The 21,887-nt window shown below is 34.2% G+C and overlaps 2 protein-coding genes across 2 annotated transcripts; both read right to left on the bottom strand.

The window, feature by feature from the left end:
- Positions 1–2,561: 2,561 nt before the first annotated feature.
- Positions 2,562–3,362, bottom strand: LOC128164789 (uncharacterized). The gene has a single exon (XM_052828777.1). It carries the CDS (start codon positions 3,360–3,362, stop codon positions 2,562–2,564), a length of 801 nt encoding a protein of 266 aa, XP_052684737.1.
- Positions 3,363–9,502: 6,140 nt separating this feature from the next.
- On the bottom strand, positions 9,503–18,487 carry LOC128167107 (uncharacterized). Its single transcript, XM_052832642.1, has 11 exons — positions 17,183–18,487; positions 16,646–16,848; positions 14,614–14,743; positions 13,880–13,977; positions 13,533–13,655; positions 13,111–13,275; positions 12,886–12,991; positions 12,429–12,573; positions 11,490–11,674; positions 11,250–11,337; positions 9,503–9,860 (listed from the first exon to the last, which is right to left on the bottom strand). The coding sequence occupies exons 1-11, from the start codon at positions 18,387–18,389 to the stop codon at positions 9,773–9,775; spliced, it is 2,538 nt and encodes an 845-aa protein (XP_052688602.1). The 5' UTR covers positions 18,390–18,487; the 3' UTR covers positions 9,503–9,772.
- Positions 18,488–21,887: the final 3,400 nt, after the last annotated feature.

The following is a 21,887-nucleotide window of genomic DNA, read 5'->3' as shown; positions in this document are numbered from 1 at the left end:
TTTCTGAAAGACCCTGAACGCGAAAAAACAATTCCAAGGTATTTAAACTCTTTCACATTTTCAATGATTTCATTTCTAAAGTAAAATTCCCTTTTTATCATTGGACCTTTAGAAAATACCAATATTTTTGTCTTATTTATATTAACCGTTAACTTCCATTGCTCACAGTATAAATGAAACTCGTTCAGAGCATTTTGTAAATCATCAGGCGTTTCAGCAAGAATTACAGTGTCGTCAGCATAAAAAAGAATACATAGTTTAAAATACATAAACAGTTCATCCTCTAAAGGTTTAGTAACACTCTGTAACCCAATTATATTTTTATCAATCATGAATTTTTCTAAGTCATTAATATATAACGAAAATAAAAATGGCGACAAATTTTCACCTTGGCGTACTCCAACATTACAGCTGAAAAATTCGGAAGATAAGCCATTCATACTAATTTTTGACTTAACTTCCATGTACATGTTTTTGATATAATTAAAACATTTCCCATTTATTCCATTTTTGATTAACTTACTCCAAAGACCATTTCTCCAGACAGTGTCGAATGCCTGTTTAAAATCAACAAAAGCACAAAAAAGTTTTTTCTTCATGGACATAAGAGTATGGGATAAAAACTGTAGTGTTATTATATGGTCTAGAGTTGAATAGTTTTTTCTAAAACCTGCCTGGCTTTCGCTGATAACGTCAATCTCTGATGCATATATCTCTAATCTATTGCTTAATATACAAGTAAAAAGTTTTCCTAGGCAACTTAATAATGTAATCGGTCTATAGTTCTCAGGATGTGTTGGGTCGCCTTTGTTTTTATATATGGGTTTCACAATACCTACAAGCCATTCATCAGGAATAAAACCATTGTCAAAAATAATATTAAACAACTTGTTATATAAAGGTAGAAATAAAGAAACTGTTGCCGAAATGTGTTCATTAAGCACCTCATCATACCCAGCGGCTTTATTATTTTTGAGTTTCTTTACGGCTTCTAATATTTCTTCATCTCCTATGGTACTGTTAAGAATAGCATCAGACATTTCGATTTCAGCATTCGATAAAAAATCACTATATTCTATATTGGGTTCATCGTCATTTTCACAATCATTAATACCTCTTAAGTAATCAAACATATTATTAATATCAACAGCACACTTATTCGATGATTTTGATGTATTTAAGATTTTCCAATATTCTTTGGAGTTTGTAGAGCGCAAGTTCTTAAGTTTTCTAGTTAAATCCGTTTTGTAACCTTTGATGCATTTATCTATTGTGTGCTTGTATTTTTTACTCATTTCTTTAAGGTTGTCTTTGTTTTCAGATGACTGACATTTTTTATGAATACGTTTAGCCAAATGAAAGTTCTTCCTTGCTGCTCTACATTCTCCATTGAACCATGGTTTCTTGTTCATTGTATTTGTATTATCCGACGAAAAGTTTTTATTATATTTTAAGCCAAATGTTATTCTAGCTGCTCCGGAAAAAACGTCACATAATTCTCTGGTAATATTGGTAATATGGCTTTGGCTAACGTTCTCGCCAAGCATTGACAAATCGTGTAATTTGTTATCAATAGATATTACAGCTGATCTATCGATATTGTTACAAAAGTCGTCCGCTTTACCTGGACACCATAATTTTACACTTGGGTGATTTTCACCTATACAACTGTGGGTTGGTTCCTTATTACAACATGAAAAAGAAAACGATATAGGATTGTGTACATCTGAATAAAAATTGCAAAAATCAGTGACATCAAAGTTCTGTAAAATTCTAAATACATTCGTAGTAGCTAGAACATAGTCCACAGTACTACTGTTTTTACAAGTTGTCCCGCCTATATTTTTATCACTGCCAAATCGGCTATTAACAATGTAGACTTCATTATTTTTACAAAATTCAATTAACTTATATCCATAATTATTCACAATGGTATCTTGAACAATTCTCTTAAGCGGTATATTATAGTTTTCAAAGACCAATGCCCGTTCAACAATATCGGGTTGAAAAATATCTGTACATCCATTTAGATGCGCTAGAAAATCATCAGAAATAAAGAAATCATTCAAATGACCAACTCTGGCATTAAAGTCGCCCATAAGACAAAAACATTTAGATTCATTTGTAATATTGATTAACTCTCGTTCTATTTCTATAAAACAGTCGGGTGATGCATATCTACTACCTTCAGGCGGTATGTAAACAACGCCGCATAATAAGTCGTCAGTGGAGTTTAGTAACATTTTGTCTAATTTAAACCAAAACACATATTTACAGTCTGTGTTAATTATTTTTATATACTTAACAATGTTATCCCTGACCGCCAAGATGATTCCACCAGAGCGGGTATTTGTAAGTTTACGTCTGTTTTTCATGAATGTTACATATCCTGGTATTTGAATATTATCACAGTCGTCGGTTTTGGTTTCAGTGAAACCTACCACATCATAATTCGTAATAAAGTCTGTGAATTCTTGATAATTTAACTTATTTTTTACACCACATACGTTTAAGGAAAGAAACTTAAGATCACTCGTCGCAGTCCGTTCTCCCGCGGGTCCCTATTTACCAGAAGGAGTTGATCCTTGGCGTTGTCTTTTGTTTGGCTGTCGGTCACTTCGGGGTGTCTGTTGACTCGCATGGCTTGGTCCAGTCTGTCGCGTAGATGCAGTTTGACGGGCGGATTCCGTAGGTGGAGTGTAAATCTCTCCCTCAATGTACAGGACATCGCGGACCAGCTTTGCGCGTTTTTTCTCTTTCTTGGCCTGACGCATGACAGGGTAGAGCTTTTTTCTTCTTTCTTCAATTTCCGGGGGATATTGTTCATTCACCCAGACATTTGATCCTTTCAGCTTCTGTGCCGCATGTGTTCGGATGAACTCCCTATCCTTGCAATATGTAAATTTGGCCACAATATTTCGTGGGTGTTCATTAAATTCGTTCCATCTGCCCATTCTGTGAACACGTTCAAAAGAGATTTCGTACTCGAGCTTGTATTTTTTCTGGAGGAAATCCTGTAGCAGGGCCTCGGTGTCTTCCCCTCTTTGTTCCGGGATTCCTGAGAACACGAGGTTATCCCTCATGGACCGCGCCTTGAGATCCGTCACTGAGTTTTGTAGCTTTTCATTAGCGTCTTCCATTCTTTTCATTTTATCAGCCATAATATTTTCGGAAAGTTGTTGTTCTTGTCTGTATTGTTCTAAGCTTTTCCTGTTGTTGTTTATTACGGTTCTATTTGCTTCTGCCATTTCCTTAACTGAATCGAACACTTCTCCTAAGGAGCTCACATTGGTTTCTAGGTTTTTGAATTCGGATTTCACACTTTTTACATCATTATCTAGCTTCTTTGCGCGGGATTCCATTGCGTCAATAGAGCCCCGAATTTCTCTTAAAGACAAAATTTCTCCCTCAATTGTGTTCAAACGATTTTCTAGATTATCGTTTTTTAATTCAATACTCGTAAGTTTTGTGTTCATTTGGAGTAGGAGGGTATGAATAGATTCCAAAGTCACATCACCCTGAATAATTACTGTTGGCTGACCATATATGATTGAGTGACTTTCCTCAAGAAGTTTTGACGTGTTCATTTCAGACATCGTTCAGTTATAGTAATTCACTTTGATGCTAGTTTGTAATAAATTGCATTTGTACAATCAGACATAAGTCTACATAAGTTTCAGGACACAGGTTTCGAGACCACGGATCGCTGACTACTACACTATTCAATACGGCACAAACAAGACGTGGGGTGAGTTGATCTCACGGACACACACACAAATAGATATATGTACTTGTGTAGAAAGTTTTTGATAGCATATGTAGTTCTTACAACCTAAATAAATTCAATAGTTTCAACAGAGTTGGGTCCTCCTTCACAAGACATATGCATATGCAGAGTTACAGTTCTCTTATAGATGTTTAAGACTTGTTTTTTTAAGTTTTCACCGGAGCCCAAAACAACAACGACTTACCGGCTCGATGACCTCTGACCTATTCAAAACCCTATCAAAATAATTAAGATACATTCTAAACACGATCAAAATAATTAGGATACATAAGCAAACTATCAAAACAAGAATACATTCCCAAACCCCATCAAAACAAGGGTACATTCCCAAACCCTATCAAAACAAGGATACATTTTCTAACCCCATCAAAACAAGGATACATTCCCAAATCCCATCAAAATAAGGATACCGGTACATTTCAAAACCCCTCATCAATCAGTATATATATATTTCAAAACCCCATTAAAACAATTATGTTACATTCCTAAACCCAATAAAAACAAGGATACATTTCAAAACCCAATCAAAACAAGCTAGGATACATTTGAAACCTCTTTCCGCTTCAGGGTGCATTCCCAAACCCAATCAAAACAAAGATACATTCTCAATCAAATCAAAACAAGGATACATTCTCAAACCCCATCAAAACAAGAATACATTCCCAAACTCTATCAAAACAAGGATACATTCCCAAACCCCATCAAAACAAGAATACATTCCCAAACTCTATCAAAACAAGGATACATTTTCTAACCCCATTAAATCAAGAATAGATTTCCAAACCCCATCAAAACAAGGATACACACCATCAAAATAAGAATACTTTTTCAAACACTATCAAACCAAGAATACATTCTCAAATCCTATGAAAACAAGGATACTTTCCAAAATCCAATCAAATCAAATTAATTAGGATACATTTCCAAACCCCATCAAAACAAAGATACATTCCAAACCCAATCAAAACAAAGACAAGGATACATTTAAAAAATCCATTAAAATAAGGATACCTTTCAAAACCCCATCAAAAGAAGGATACATTTCAAAACCCTATCAAAACATGGATACGTACATTCCTAAACCCTATCAAAACAAGTATGATACATGTACTTTCCTTAAACCCCATTTAAATAAGGATACATTCCAAAACCCTCTCAAAACAAGGATACATTCCCAAACCAAACCAAAACAGGGATACATTCCTAAACCCAACCAAAACAAGGAAATATACATTCCTAAACCCCATCAAAAGAAGGTCATTTCAAAACCCTATTAAAATAATTTGGATACATTCCAACCCTTTTAAAATAATTAGGATACATTCACAAACCTCATCAAAATAAGAATAAATTCCTAAACCCTTTCAAAACAAGTTCTTACAAAACCAAATAAAATCAAAATAATTAGGATACATTCCCAAACTATATCATAACAAGGATACATTCCCAACCCCCATCAAAAGAAGGATACATTTCAAAACCCCCTAAAAACCAGGAAATATATATTTCAAAACCCCATCAAAATAATTATGTTACATCCCCAAACCCCATCAAAACGAGCATACATTTTAAACCTCTTTCAAATTGAGGGTGCATTCCAAAACCCCATCAAAAGAGGATAAATCCCCAAACCCTATCAAATCAATATGAATATTTTCCAAACCCCATCAAAACAATATGGATATATATTCCCAGACCCCATTAAAACAAGGATACATTCCAAATCCCATCATAACAAGCATACATTCCCAAACCACATCAAAACAACGATACATTAAAACAAGGATACATTCCTAAACTCTATCAAAACAAGGATACATATCCAAACCCCATCAAAACAAGGATACATTCCCAAATCCCATCTAAACCAGGATACATTCCCAAACCAAAACAAAACAAGGATACATATCCAAACCCCATCAAAACAAAGATACATTCCTAAACTCTATCAAAACAATTATGATACATTCCCAATTTCTATTAAAACAAGGATACATTCCAAACCCCATCAAAACAAGGATACATTCCCTAACCCCATTTAAAAGAGAATACATTCCCAAATACAAGGAATATTCCCAAACCCCATCAATACAAGAATACTTTTCAAACCCCATCAAAACAAGGATACATTTCTAAACTCTATCAAAATTATGATACATTCCCAAATTCTATTAAAACAAGGATACATTCCAAACCCCATCAGAACAAGGATACGTTCCTGAACCCAAACAAAAAAGAATACATTCCCAAACCCCATCAAAATAAGGAACATTCCCAAATCCCATCAAAACAAGAATACTTTTCAAACCCCATCAAAACAAGGATACATTCCCAAATCATATCAAAACAATAAAGATACTTTCCCAAACCCCTTAAAAACAAGGACATGTACATTCCTGAACCCCATCAAAATAAGGACACATTCCCATACCCCATCAAAACAAGGATACATTCCCAACCCTATCAAAACAGTAAAGATACTTTCCCAAACCCTATCAAAACAATATGGATACATTCCAAGACCCCATTAAAACAAGGATTCAGTCCCAAACTCCATCAAAACAAGGATATATTCCCAAACCCTTTCAAAACGAAGATACATCTCCATATCATTATATATTAGGATCCATCTAGAACACCAAGAAAATGATGTTTCATCTCCACCCCATCATAACAGATTTATTGCAACTAAATTATAACATAGACATAACTTTAACCCTATCAAGACAAGGAAACAACCTCACCAAATCATACCATCTATTTCCCAACAAAAAAGCGGATCCCGGACAACCTTAACATAACAAAGGGACATCATCTGTTGAACTAAAACATGAGGACATCTTTGACAAAATCATAACAAAGGGAGATACTGAACTCAACCATATACACATGTAAAAGGAACATCCTTAACCCAACCTTAGAAAGGGGACATCTTAAATCTCAACATTAATAACAAAGGAATCCTTTAACCTACCATTACAAAGAGACATCCTTTAACCCAACATAACAAGTGAAAATTCTAAAACCTACCATAACAAGAGAACATCCTTTAACGGAAAATAACAAGGGGGAGGGGGTATCTTTAAACTAGAGGTACTGTGAGCAAGCTCACAATTGATACCCCCCACTAAGAAAATCATAACTCATGTATTTTTTCTATTATAGAAAACATTGGATGAATCTATTTCACTGTCCATTTTCTATACATAACAACTGCTCTATTTTTTAATAAAACTGTTAATGCTAATATAAGTACAAAAACCAATTTCTATTCTTTAAATTCCATTTAAGTTTAAGTTAATGCATGAGGACATTTGCATCCTTATGTTAACAAACATGACTCGAATCAAACCAAATTCCACATGTCAAGCAGCCATTTAATATATACATTTTGAATTATAAGAATACTGAGCCCGATTTGTTTTTAAAACAATGACCTTGAACTTCCTCAATTGACCTTGGGTCAGGGTCATGACACACCTTCAGACTATAAGCAATCTTGATGTGAATTAAAAGCTTCCAATATTCGTCCATTAAAAAGATATGGACTGGACATGAATTTTGTACTTTTTCTGCCAGTGACCTTGCCCAAATGACCTTGGGTCAAGGACATAACACACCCTTAGGTCATAAGCAATCTTTGTGTGAAGTAAGAACTTCCAATGTTTCTCCATAAGAAAGATATGGACCGGACACAAATTTTGATTTTTTCCGCCAGTGACCTTGACTTTGCCCAAATGACCTTGGGTCAAGGACATGACACACCCTTACGTCATAAGCAATCTTTGTGTGAAGTAAGAACTTCCAATGTTTCTCCATTAAAAAGATATGGACCGGACACAAACTTAAAACTTTTTCTGCCAGTGACCTTGACCTTGCCCGAATGACCTTGGGTCAACGTCATTTCACACCCTTAGGTCATAAGCAATATTTGTGTGAAGTAAGAACTTCCAATGTTTCTCCATTAAAAAGATATGGACCGGACATAAATTTTGAACTTTTTCTGCCAGTGACCTTGACTTTGCCCAAATGACCTTGGTTCAAGGTCATGACACACCCTTAGGTCATAAGCAATATTTGTGTGAAGTAAGAACTTCCAATGTTTCTCCATAAGAAAGATATGGACCGGACACGAATTGAACAGACAGACGGACAGACGGATGGACAGACGGACGGACGGACAAGGTGATTCCTATATACCCCCCAAACTTCTTTTGCGGGGGGTATAATTAATCCACCATTACAAGGAATCACTATTAAACCCATATCCCAAAAGGCATCCTAAACCCATGCAACCATGACAAGGGAACATACTTTACCCAATTAATTATGGATGAGAATACCGGTATCTATGACCCAAAATAGAAAGGGGGTGTAAACAAAATGCTTAAAGGGGGCACCCTTAGCCCCACCATATCACGGAGACATACTTTATTTACCAGTTTAATCAGAGGATATACTTTAATCCACCATTTTTAAGAAGGAACATTTTTAACCAATATTAACTAGATATCATTGAGGTGGTAACTATCTCAAAAGGCCTCATGCATTTAAATAATAGATCTTTAATTCAGGCTAATTGCCCCTTACCAAATGGCAATTTTTGGGTTTAATCTGAAAAAGATTAATTGAATAGGAAATAATTTATGGTATAAAACTGGACTTTAAAGAGATCTGCGTTGACCTTACATTTGACCTTGAATCTGCATTCAAGGTCACTACACACCCTTTACCCAAAAGCTCTGTTTATGTGAATTATGAACCAGATAGAGCTAAGGGAAGAGTAATTATGCTCTGAAATTTTTTTAGCAGTCTGATATGACCTTGACTTGACCTTGACACATCATTCAAGGTCACTGCACATCCTATGACCAAAGGGACTCTGGGTGAAGTACTCTATATCAGGTTTTTTTTGCGATTCAGAACCTAGAACGGTATATAAAATTTACACGAATCAAATTTTCACTATTTCAAAGTCATAGTGAAAATATAATTTTCAAGATTGTTTAAACCTGTGAAGTAAGTGCGTAAAAGTATCTAAAATGCCGCTCTTTATAATGAAAAATTTGGACAATTAAACTATTTACATGATTTCCTTAATGTTAAATAATTACAGATAATTATTTTCTGAGACGCAAACAGCCATAGATAAATAGATCATGTACCGTTACATATACCAGTAGCTCAGGTATAATTAGACATCGGTTTATGTTTTAATTAGCTTATCAATGGATTATTAAATAAACTACGAGGCTTACATACCTGCTATCTGGCGCTTTTCCTCCAATCCCGCAATTTCTACCTCTAAACTTACTGAACTCAGTTCATTGTACTTTTACATACTTGTTTACTTCATAAGGAAAGAGAGAACTAAATTATACGAACAAAACATTGTATCAAATTTACGCTGATATATTTTCCGCGATTTGGAAATCATCACAAACAAAGTGGATATTGGATGGATGCGGAAAAACCCTGATATACGGTGTGAGCCAAATTGGACCAAGGGATGAGAATGTATGATCCAGACAAGGATTTTTCAGATAATTCTAGAAACTTGGTCCAAGGTCACTGAATTGTTTGGGTAGTTCATTATCAGTAGTTGGTTATTGCATATCTTGTTTAATGCTTCTACATGTGTCATTAAGTCACTCATACTTATGAAATGTCTGTGTCCTATTCCACATTAATTCTACAAACTCACTATAGTTCTTCCCAATCACAAGAGTAACATTTATTTCGAAGTAATGTAAAACAAAGTTTATTTCATACATTAAGTACAACCAATTAATAAAAACAAGTGTTGGACCATTTTAAAAATGGAAATGCCTAGTATAACAGAAAAGAATCCCAGCCTGATTTGGAACTCTGTCTAACAACAATTAAAGGTCATGGCTAAAACACATCAACAAGAACATGTCAAGGTCACAGATACAAGTACAGTTGTATTATGCGATGTCCCATGGTCCACTTTTACCTCCCTTCTTACAATACTTCTTTCTGCAAGGCCTCCTGGTGACTTTTACTGAACAACTTCTCCATTATAATGTCCAAAAATGTGTAAATAAAATGTCTGAAATAAATTGGAAATCACAATTCTTTATTCCAATAACCACCGTTATATCAAAATCTTTATGAATAAGAAACTTGGCCTTTTTAAAGAAATAACAAATCATTACATACTGATCGAGCTACAGACAGAAAGTAATATTCATCAATAAAGGACCATAGATATGAAATTAATTTACTTTGTTTATCCCAAAGGGAAGAACACATAAATTTTATTGTAGAAATTTAACCTGCCACTTTTTTCAAGGAAAATACCGGTACATGCATGTAACAGAATTAAATTTTGTTCATTTGACAATGAACTGATTATTTCTGAAAAGTGAATGAAATGGAATATTATTGGAAAACAACTAAACATGTAACTAACATTACTTGACAGTTTACTACTAATTGTATTAATTATAAACAGGTACGGTAAAACGAGAAAATATGGCGCACTACAAATTTTAGCGCCTTTGGCGCAACTGCCTCTGAGCGCTAAAATTAATAGTGCGCCAACGATTTTCCACGTGTAGTAAATTTCTTCAAGTTGCAAAACAATGTCAGTCCATTTTTAATGCTATACAGAAGTGTTCGTATACGTAATATCAGATGCCGTCGATTCTGTTTGTTTAAACAATTACAAAGGTAAACGGTATGGGTTATCGGGTATTAGTGCCTAAACATGGATTAATTAATTCAATTTTAATTGCTTTTTAATATCTCTCATTAGCACTTTGAAAATTGGGCTTCTCCCCATGCCACTTCCATTTAGCGCCTCGAGGTGAAAATGTGATTAAGCGTGGCGATCGTTAACGCTGACAATACATGATTGATCACAATTTCTTTGATCTCTAACTAATGGATATGAAGATAACAAGACGATACCTCTTTTTGTCTTATTTTAATGTAAAATTACTGTAAAAAAGATTCGGTCATGGTGATCGAAACTCATGGTAAATGTAGCATTCGATTTCACGTTTAGTTTCGGGACTCTTCTAGTGTTATCCAAGTCGACACGTTAAATTCAATGTCCGATAACTCAAATTTGTTCACCAACTAAAATTAAACATCATCGCCAATAAATGTTCATATCTATCTACTGACGATTTCCACAAAAGTAAGTGTATTATTCTCAACGACAGTTTACCGTGCATGCGGGATAGAAATCAAAGGCGTTGTGTTCACGTGCCCGAGTGAACGCAGAACTAAATTTAGGCGTGATCGTTTATCAAACAACAACATTTTTGCATTCTTTTTTAAAGAAAGGTGACGTGCGCTATAATATAATTGCGCCAATGTACTAGCACTTGCGTTTGCGCTAAAATACGTATGCGCCAAATTTTCTCCTTTTACAGTATATTATAGAGAAATGTGACTTGTTCCTCATAGTGCAGTACATGTGTATTCTTACTTGTTCAGCTTCTTATACTGAATGGAGTCTATAATTTCCTCTATTCCACTTTGGTAGTCCTCCTTGTCCAAAAGCTGAACCAAAACATCTACAATACATAATCATTGTGTCTCTTATAAGTATTTCTTAAAATCACATTCCATTATCATATTGGTTAATTTAACCATGACTCATTGACAAATTTATATAACAATTTCAAAAGATGACTAAAAAATGGAAGAAAGGGGGAAAAAGACATGCCTGGAAAAAATTCTGCCAGCACTCTTGTTGCTTGCTGTTTTGTTACCAATTTCTGCTTTTCTGATTTTACTTCACGACTGGAGGAATCAAATTTTCCATTTGGCCAAATCGCTTCTTGAAACAAATGAAGATACATTGCACATCGGTGGGGGGTTGTAAGGTCACTTATCTTCCATCGCAGCCACCTGAAACAAGGTCACCTAGTTTTAGTGACCACATAACTACCCAGTATAATGATTAGTGTTCCAAAGAGGTGTATAATACAATTTTGCCTATAATGAAGCGCTTCTGCAAGCATCAGACATTTTCAATATAATACATTAATATTTAGATAAAATAATCTTTAGGTTTTGTTGGGGATATAAAGGAAAATACATGTAGCTAATATGCAATAAAAAGTTGGGTATTTGACTATTCGAACCACTTTAAACTAAAGCATTTCTATTAGAATATTATTAATATTATTGAAAAGAATGCATGTAGTGCTACAATCAAAGATTAGATTTCAAAAGTAAACAATTGAATGCAAATGCTTTAATTTTCACTAAGTGACTAAGAGAGCCCCCAACATCATAAGCCTTGACCCTCTGGGGCCACAAATTTCACAACAATGGTAAAGACCTCCTACTTATAAATTCCTATCTATTCACCTATATGACCAAGAGAAGAGAAAAGATTTATAAATATATAAAGCAGTTTTACTATCTGATAAAAAGACCTCCATCCTAATACCAGGAGCTCTGCTCGAGGTAAAATATTTTGCAATTTTAGTAAGGATAATATATACATATATCATTCAATTTACACTAACCATAAGAGTGATAGATATATTTGGCCAGGTAGTTTATGAGAAAAAAGTTGAAAATGTTTTGGAGTTTACTATCAACAGACAACCACAGTTAGCAATAAGTCACTTAAGTTACTCAGATTATTCCATACCTGTTGACTGCTGTACCAAACATGTGCTTGGCAAGGGAGATAACTCTTTCCCGACAGAGCCAACAGTTTCTGCCTTGCAGTGCTTGCACAGCTATGTCGATTGCAATCTCCGTCAGAGCAGTGTCGTGAAGCTCGTCAGTAGCCTCTGAAGTTCAACAAATATTTTCAAGTGAAATTAATCCACAATGGCATCCAATATATTAGAAATTAGGAACTAGTAAATTTCCTTCAATATATTGTGGCAAATCTTGGATCATTTAGGGAAATTGCTTATAAATGATGCATTTCTAATAAAAATCTTACATTCACAAATATTTGAACAAAACTATAACACACTCTATAGAAATTGGAAATCACAATCAAAGCATTTGAATTTTTAAGAATGTAATGTTCTTATTTTGTATGAAAAATACCAGTCTTTCCAAAATATTACCGTAATTGTTGTATGGTAACCTACCATCTGCATTTTGTGAGATATTCCCTGAGGCTTCATTGTGTTCAGACACTTTAGAACAACCAGCTACTTGTACATAATTTGTAAACAGTCTTTCTAAGACAAGCACCTATTAAAACAAACTATTTAAACAAAAAAGCACCATATATTCAGTATATTAAACATACATATATATTCTGCTGTATGTATCAAATGACTGCCAGCACTAATTATGATATCTAAACTTACATCTCCTTTAATGGTACCAAACTCTAGCAGGATTTGATCTTCATCGACCATGCTGCTGTGGATATCTTTGGTTTGGACTCTCCTGGGAAGACTTGGCAGTAATTCTGTCATATTTGTAGAGAATTCTCCAATCTTGTCAAATACACTGGAAACACTTCTAATCATCTGAATATACATGTATATTATGTGTGTAAGTCAGGAAATAATCAAACTCTTCTTCGCAATTTTACATTTCCAAATACAGAAATGTTGATTTTACATGCATCTACTAAATTTACTGAACACCTTATAGAGACATAAAGCTTGCTTTTGTACACATTCTGTAAAACTGTCAATGTGAATAATATTTTCCCCATGCAAACACTTCAACACTTAGTGTTCGATCAAACAGTAAAAGATTACTTTGATGTCAAGCTGTTTACCTTTGTGAAAGGTTGTATGCTATCTGGAACCTTCCTGACAAATGCTATGTGGGCATTTCCATCATATGCCAGGAACTCCTTTATTTCTGGACTGCTGCAGACATCATCTTTCTCCAGGAGAGACTAAGAAACAAGAGCATCAGGATCAAACACAGGTCAAAAAAATAACACTTGATAACACTGAGCCATGTTTACACTATAAATAATTGTTTTGTTCAGTCATTTCTTGTGGTAAAATTATAAACTATTATCATCTATAACTAATTTTTTAATCTTTCCTACAACACACATAAAATTCAGTTTTGATGGCTGGGTTATACATGTACCGGTATACATTTTTGGCTTACTTTCATGAAATTTTCCAATGTATTCTTGCGCTTTTCAATACTGTTCTTATCCATATTTCCAAATGGTAAGGAAAGCCACTTAGTAAGTCCTTTTACATCTAGAAATAAACATATGTAAGTAAGAACTTTTGTTACAGTAAGCTACTTGGACCTATAAAGTAATCTTTTTGTAGCATGCCTATTATTGATAAAAAGTTCGTTTATATCCCTTAACATGGATATGTTAAACATAACATGTAATATATATACATGATTGTGTTATTATATAAATTTGATAAGTTTGAATCCCCCCTCCTCCAGATCCACACAATTATTGTTATGTCACACCACTTATAAATAGGCACTGTCACACAGGTGTATAAACTTTCAGTTTCATTACACCCAATTGCACACCTGAAATGTATGGCCAACATGTAGTACATTGTATTCCTTTCATGGTACATGTACTATTAGATTTTGTGCAGTGATGCTTGTTCTATGTTCATTTTATGTTTGTAATTTTCATTAACCTGTATATTTGATGCCAGTATTCTCCTGGCTTGGAAAATGTGCCTAAAAATATTGGATAATTTCATCTCCACCAAGTTACATAGTGATGTAAGATCTACATCCACAAATGAGACCTCTACAGCAAAATACTTAAAACTGTTAAGAGGTCTGCACCTTATATCTGTTGTATTCGGCGATGAAAGAGAAATTTGTTTTACAAATAGTGGTTAGCTTTAAGCACTGACCTTTCAAGCTCTTTTTATACTCAGGATTATCTTCTAATCTGTTTTGTAGGTTAATGAATTCTCTGAACCGCCGCTTCACCACATTTGTTCTGACTCTGGGGGACCCTTGGTCCTCATACACTGCATCATACTGAATGAAAAATATTACTGTCTACTTGCTAGATCTCAATTCAAAATATTTACTGGGAGATATCTGGCTTTCAAAAAAAAAAATTGAAAAAATTGATCAACATGTTTAGGTTCACCAGTTCCATAGTATTTGATTCAAATTGGTTCAATTCTAGGAATGAAATTCAACTATCCTTGGCATATACATGTAACATAAGGTAGATTTTAAACATATGTTATGCAATGTTTGTCTTTAGCTTTTAGACTACAGTATTAATTTGTGACTGTTTTATATTTTACATTGGAGTATCTTGGGAGTTGTTTTTTAAAACAGTCTGCAGAATGCAAATGATGAACTGGCTTTTGTGGATTTTACGTTTTTGTGCTGACATCCTTAATTGTTTTATGTCATGGAAAACAAGCATGGTTACCATTTAGCGGAATGTACGTGGTTTCTTTGTGATCATATTCCTACAGCCTTACTTAATCATTTTGAAAGTTCAACTTTTTAAAGAGGACTTTATACACAAGTTGTTTAGTGAAGGATATACTCAAATACTATTAGGGTTTAAATAAAGGGTGACTTTATACATTTGGATTTTTTTAAATAAAGTGTCAAAACACATAAATCAGCACAACATAATTAAAAAAGAAGCTATGTTTATAAACAACATTTTGCAAAAAAATCACTTAATTTCAACTAATTTTCATTGTCATATCTATATCACATAGCCACCTATATAACTCCGTCACTACCCTAACTCCATCACTTTCGGGAAACTCCTTGCCGTTTGAAATCAAGTACGATTATGACATAATTTTTTACATGTCAAAAATCTTTAATCAAATGTCAACAATTTGCAATGGTTAGATTTAATAATGTGTCAAAAAATAACAGAATTAAACCTTGTTCATTTTATGCATCATTAATTGTGTGAAATCAGCTTAAACTTTTTCACGGGTGCACTAAAATATCGATATTTCTGAAATGCAGGCCCATTCGACCATTTACGGTGGTCAGCCATTTTTAGAGAGGTCAAGATGAAACATTTCACATGTAATACATTTTTGATTAAGGTAATTAATACATTTTTTTCAGTCCGCAATAGCCTTTATGCACTATTTTTGATGATAACGTCAAATCGCTCATGCCGGTACTTTTGCCTTATACAGGTATATCGCTATTTAGAATATGCTACATTTCTAAAAATGTAATAAATAAATAATATAATAAGTAATATATTAATTAATGATATAAAATATTTGAAATATGTAAGGACATAGATCAAACGGCATCCATACATTCTGAAAAGGCCATTTTGATTGTTGTTACATGGACCCATTTTTTATTCTGGCGATCATTTTATTTTGATGAAATAAAATACAATTTAAATTGTATGCGCCATTCTAACTTATTATAACTTGGCCTAGATACAAATGGAGTTTTAACTAAATTGTTAATTTGTTTTCATTCCCTGCCATATCATAGAGCATGTGGGTGACGGAGTTAGGTTCATAAGATATAATAAGCACGCGTGATAAACGTCGTATTCAGAGAGCTTATTTGAATAAAAATAAAAATATTTTTGTTAATATTTTTAAAGATTTTATTGTTGCAGATTATATTTAGTGATTGCAAATGATAAAAACCACAAAAAATAATTTACAGAGAAACGCGGGAGGTTTTCTGCTTATGGTGACGGAGTTTGGGTACTCTGGGATATATTTTAAACCAGAATTCAACACAATTTCTAAGTTGAATCAACGTTGAATTTTGGCGTTGAAACAACGTTACATTTTCAACATTGCCTCAACTTTCATATGCAACCTTATTTCAACGTTGGTTCAACGTTGATGCCTAACATTGAAACAACGTTTGTTCAACGTTGAAATGCCCCCTGGATTATGTGTATGGTGTATTTACTTGGATGGTGTATAGTGTGTACTGATTAGCTCCTCTATTCTCTGTGGCTGTCTCTGTGTTAGTAATACATATGCTTTTAAACAGTTTTGGGGTCTGTTGGCAGGTCTCTTTAATGTCATCAAAACTCCCAAGGTAAAACCTCTGACTCTCCTCTATATGCTCCCTAGCCCTGCTGTCGGATGCCACCGCTAAGCTGCTTTCCTCTGCAATGTTTCAATACAAGGAAATCAATAACACTGAAATTTGGAGCAAATGACTTTATCTGAGTTTACCATGAGACCATATACTGTAAACAAACATGTATTCATATGAATGTATCTTTGTTAATATTACAAAAAAAACATGTCACAAATATATCTTGCAGGCAACTAGTTATTTTATCTATTTTGGTTTTTTTTCATATCACCAACAGAGGCTTTGTTGCTAAAACTGGATGAATGCAAAACTGAATTGTCTATAATATTAGTAGTTTTTTTAAAACAAGATTATGAGGCATGATAAAAAATCCTGATAAGATAACCCATTAAAATTTTATACCTGTTTTGTCATTTGGAATGTGTGTTTGTAAACTAGCAGCCAATTCTTCCTCCTTGGCTACTTGTGCCCCTATTTTATTATCTGTGGATGTTTGAGTATTTCCATTCAATGATTCTTGGTGCCCTTTGTGTTCAATATGGTGACTAGATTGATGAGACATTTCTTCCCTTGATGAAAACACTTCCATGGCATCTTTGAACTCATTATCATCTTCCTGTACATCCTTGAATTGTGCAAAATCTTTCTCACTACTTTCTGCATCTGGAGGTATTGTTATCAAAGTTTCATCAGATAATATATGAACAATGCACTCATGTAAAAATTCTGAATTGCTTAAAAGATCAAAGACAGGTTTTGCAACATTGTAAGTTAATATTTCAACTAACAATACATGAGGAGTTTTGCTGTCTTGCAAATGTGTATCCAGATATTCTGTCAACAGAATACTTATCAATGATTTTAGATAGATAATTTCATTTTCTGATTCCCACACTGCACTGTGGTAGGTAAATTTGAATTCATATGCTTCCTCAATTGAGGAGACTATTTTAGTTGATGACGCAGGATCTAGTGAAGATACACTCCTTCTTCTTGGCTGAGTGTAATATGCCGATTTTGCGAGCTGAAAGCATCGTAAGTGTTCCCTGTAACATAACAATAGTTCCTGAAAAAGTTCATGAATATCTATTTCAGAAAATCGTACACACAGACGTCTAAACGCTTTATCAAGGACTTCTTCTTTCTCTTCCAAGAGATTCTGTTTGTCACTCACTGTAAGATACCATGGTCTGATAAAATCCTGAGATATGAGAGTTGCCAACAAATGTATTTCATCCTCCCATGAAGAAAAATCCCCTTCACGTTTAGCCTCATTTTCCGTGAGTAATTCATTTCCATTATGTGTCCCAATTCCAAGGGAATTCCTGACTAATTCAGTGAGGCTTATATACCAAGAATCGTTCTCGTGAGCTTTCAGAAGAACAAGTATCTTTTCTAATAGCGTAAAATTAGCATTTGTTGTTACTAAATAATGACAAACTAATATGGTTGAGATCAACGTTAAAGTGTATGTTACCATCCACATCCATAGACCTGTCAAAAGAGACACACCTCCAATAACTAGCGCCAAAATCACTAATTTCTGAACAGCAGAAAATCTTTTATGCTGGTGAAAAATTTCGATGAACGTGCCATAAACTGATTCCATTGTCTCATTTTCAAACACATGCTTATATCGCGAAATTATTGTTTAAATAAATTATCAGATACTTTCCCCAATATTTTGACAGCCATGTTTTCATCACGTGACCGTCATATGGCTCAAATGAGATAACGAGCCCGTTCCAATGACTACTGCAGGTTAACTTGGAAGTGGAGAAACATTTTCATGTAATTTTAATATTTACTATGGTGGCATATTTCTGCCCCTTGTGTGCAAGTTATTTTTCAATCAAATATGTCGACATGCAAGAAAAATATGTTGACATGCAAGATAATTATGTCAACATGCAACATAATTATGTTGACATGCAAGAAAATTGCAATCAGATAAGAATTATACAAAATCTCAAAAAATTTCAAATATCGCCCACCTGTGACATCCAAGATACTAGATGCTACCTTTTTATGTCGACATGCAACTTATTTATGTTAACATGCAAGATAAATATGCTGACATGCAACTTATTTATGTCGACATGCAACTTATTTATGTCGACATGCAACTTATTTATGTCAACATGCAACTTACTTATGTTGACATGCGAGATAAATATGTTGACATGCAACTTATATAAGTTGTATGTTAACATAACGAAGTTGCATGTCGACATAAATATGTTGCATGTCAACATATCTATCTTGCATGTTAACATAACTAAGTTGCATGTCGACATAAATAAGTTGCATGTCGACATTAAGAAGTTGCATGTTGACATAAAGAAGTTGCATGTTGACATCAATAGGTAGCGTATCTAGCATCTTGGATGTCACATGTTGGCGATATTTAAGATTTTTTATAACTCTAATTTGATTGCAGTTTTCTTGCATGTCAACATAGTTATGTTGCATGTTGACATAACTATCTTGTATGTCAACATATTTATCTTGCATGTCGACATAATTAATAGAAAAATAACTTGCACACAAGGGGCAGAGATATGCCACCATAATTTACCTTGTGTGATGTTGTCGTTTTTAAAAGGTTTATATCGAATCGAAATTGATAGACCCTGTGCCGCATGTTGATACTGCTGGTAGTAATTAACACGTGCACGTTAGACCTATTTATGCACGTAAAATACATGCAGATTACGCTATGTGCATTGGGATGAACATGATATAATTATATATTTACATTGCCTTTGACCGGAGAGTTTAAGTGTGTTATTTGTTATCATCCAGAAAGGAATGATATAACGATGCTCATATCATAGTCCCGACTAGGCTACTGTAAATATCCTTTTTCATTTGTAACCAGTAACCTGGTTACAATAATTGATTTACAAAGTCTTGCGTATATAACATTGGTTACAAGATAGCGTTAGGTTTAGGGTTAGTGTTAGTTAGCATTAGGTTAAGGGGTACATTACTTTAGTCACCAGAAAACAGATCCTTAATTGTTACTGGTTACAAATGAAATATAAGATATAAGTTCGGACTAATTTCTGACCATACTTGTCCATATTCGTTAAGGGTGTGTCCATGCCTCCCCCCCCCCAAAACAAAAAAAAAAAACAAAAAAAAACCTGCAATTTAATATACCATTAAAATAGACATAATTTTTTAATATGTACTGCCGCTTGGCAATGTGAACCTTTGATTGGTTAGGAAGAGTCAACGATATGGCTGTTCATAAGTTTGATCATGCCAGATTTATTGAATAATTATTACCCTCTCTTTTTCCCTTTTACCCAGGTCAAATATTGCTGCTATTCTTGCTGAAAAGCACTGTCAGAAGTATACCAAGGGCTTTACAGATTGTGTCGCAGAATTCCCAGACACGTGGCATCTAGACTGTGAAAACCAGAGACTCAAGCTGCAGAGATGTTTTCAATCAAAGTAATGAGAGTGAAAGATGTGTATTTGTATATAAGTGCATTGGATTTAATTTGGAATGCATGTAGTCTCAGTATTTAACTTTCTGATTTCTTAAATATTTCTCCAAATACACATGTATTTGGCATTAGTTCACAATTTGCTTATAAGTTTAGGTTTGACTTAAGCTGAATACCGGTATGTAACTTTGTGCAAGCTGACTGAACAACTTGAGCTCCCACAAGCACCTGTTCTCTAAACCTTCCAAATTAAAGCAGGAACTTTAGATGAAATATGGTTTGATGTACTGATCAAATATTGTATCCATAGGCAGGGTGCCTGTATGAGCTCAAAGGATGTTATCACATTAATTTATTTGTTGCCTTGAATCTGCTTGTAGAGGAGATTAATATTTGTGAGATAGCTTGAGCTTTTTTATGACATGCAAGAACATCAATGTTTCAGTGAGACTGTGATAAAGGTTAAGGAGAAATGTGACCCGGAGTTCTCTGTATACGAAGACTGCATCACTAGGAACCCACAGGAGATGGAACGATGCACATCAGAGTTCCAGAAATTTATTTCCTGTGCTGACAGAGTGGCTGCAAAATCAACTTAGTCCCGACATCTGTGCTGTAGAGTCAGTGAAGGGAGTCCCAATGTAAATGTGATGGAAAATCAAGGATGTTTAAGGAGACTTCTCAACTTAGAAATAAACCTATTTTTAAACCAAATGCATTGTTAAAATTTATCAGTATTCTTTCCTGCTTTGCAATATGTATAGAACATGGCTATGATGCAGAAAAGACCCAAATTGAAATTGGTAATACATTTCATTATTCCAGACATTGTTATTGTATAAAGAATATTTGCCAGAATTTTGATTGTAATGAAGAGAGAACCTCCCAACTTTACTCAAGGACCCTTTGCACACTAGGTCCTTTAAGGTATTTAGAAAAACCTGTCACTTCACGTTAAATAAAGAGAACTGCAATCAAACAGTGCCAAGCATAGCAAATGATCCTATTAATCTCTCCCATCATGAAAGTGAGCTAGAAACAAAATTGAAAAACGCTTCTTTATGCAATACATGTATTACTGTAAATGTACAACATTTGGCTGTGTATTCTATTTAGCGCTTTTGGCGGAATGTGGCTTCCGCTAAATTAAGTACACTGCTAAATGCAATACATATATGTAAAAGAATAGTCACGTTCAGGAAAACGCTAATTCAAATCTACGCCAACTTGTTAGAAAACTAATTTCCGCTAAATATCGTACACGCCAAATATAATACGTTTACAGTATTTTCTTAAAATAACATTTCGTTAATGTAAAAGGATCCATAAATGAGGTCTTCTTTCTGTGCCTTGGTTTCAATATAACAAAGCAATTTTGTATTGAATGGTCAGAATAAACCTAATACAGAATTTTCAGATAATTTTATTTGAAATAGAAGTGTAGGAATGACCACAGCCTTCAGTTTAAGAATTGATGCTCTACTAACTGAGCGAAAGGGTTAACCCACTAGCTAGTGCTAGTAGGAACAAGGTAGTACTGAGACTTTGTATACACTTTATTACATATTGTTGCTGTAAACCTGGTACATGCATTACCATTCGCAAACTACAGCATTCTGCTCAGGGGATTACATGTACACAATAATGAA

The sequence above is a fragment of the Crassostrea angulata genome, chromosome 10, assembly GCF_025612915.1.
Source record: "Crassostrea angulata isolate pt1a10 chromosome 10, ASM2561291v2, whole genome shotgun sequence".
Classification (NCBI taxonomy): domain Eukaryota; kingdom Metazoa; phylum Mollusca; class Bivalvia; order Ostreida; family Ostreidae; genus Magallana; species Magallana angulata.
This window is presented reverse-complemented; position numbering and strand designations above follow the sequence as displayed.

Coding starts and splice junctions, on each gene's coding strand:
- LOC128164789 (XM_052828777.1), bottom strand. CDS start 3,362: ATGGAATCCCGCGCAAAGAAGCTAGATAATGATGTAAAAAGTGTGAAA.
- LOC128167107 (XM_052832642.1), bottom strand. CDS start 18,389: ATGGAATCAGTTTATGGCACGTTCATCGAAATTTTTCACCAGCATAAA. Junction 14,744..16,645: donor ACACACTATACACCATCCAA/GTAAATACACCA, acceptor TTTTTCATTCAG/TATGATGCAGTGTATGAGGA. Junction 12,992..13,110: donor TTGGTACCATTAAAGGAGAT/GTAAGTTTAGAT, acceptor TTGTTTTAATAG/GTGCTTGTCTTAGAAAGACT.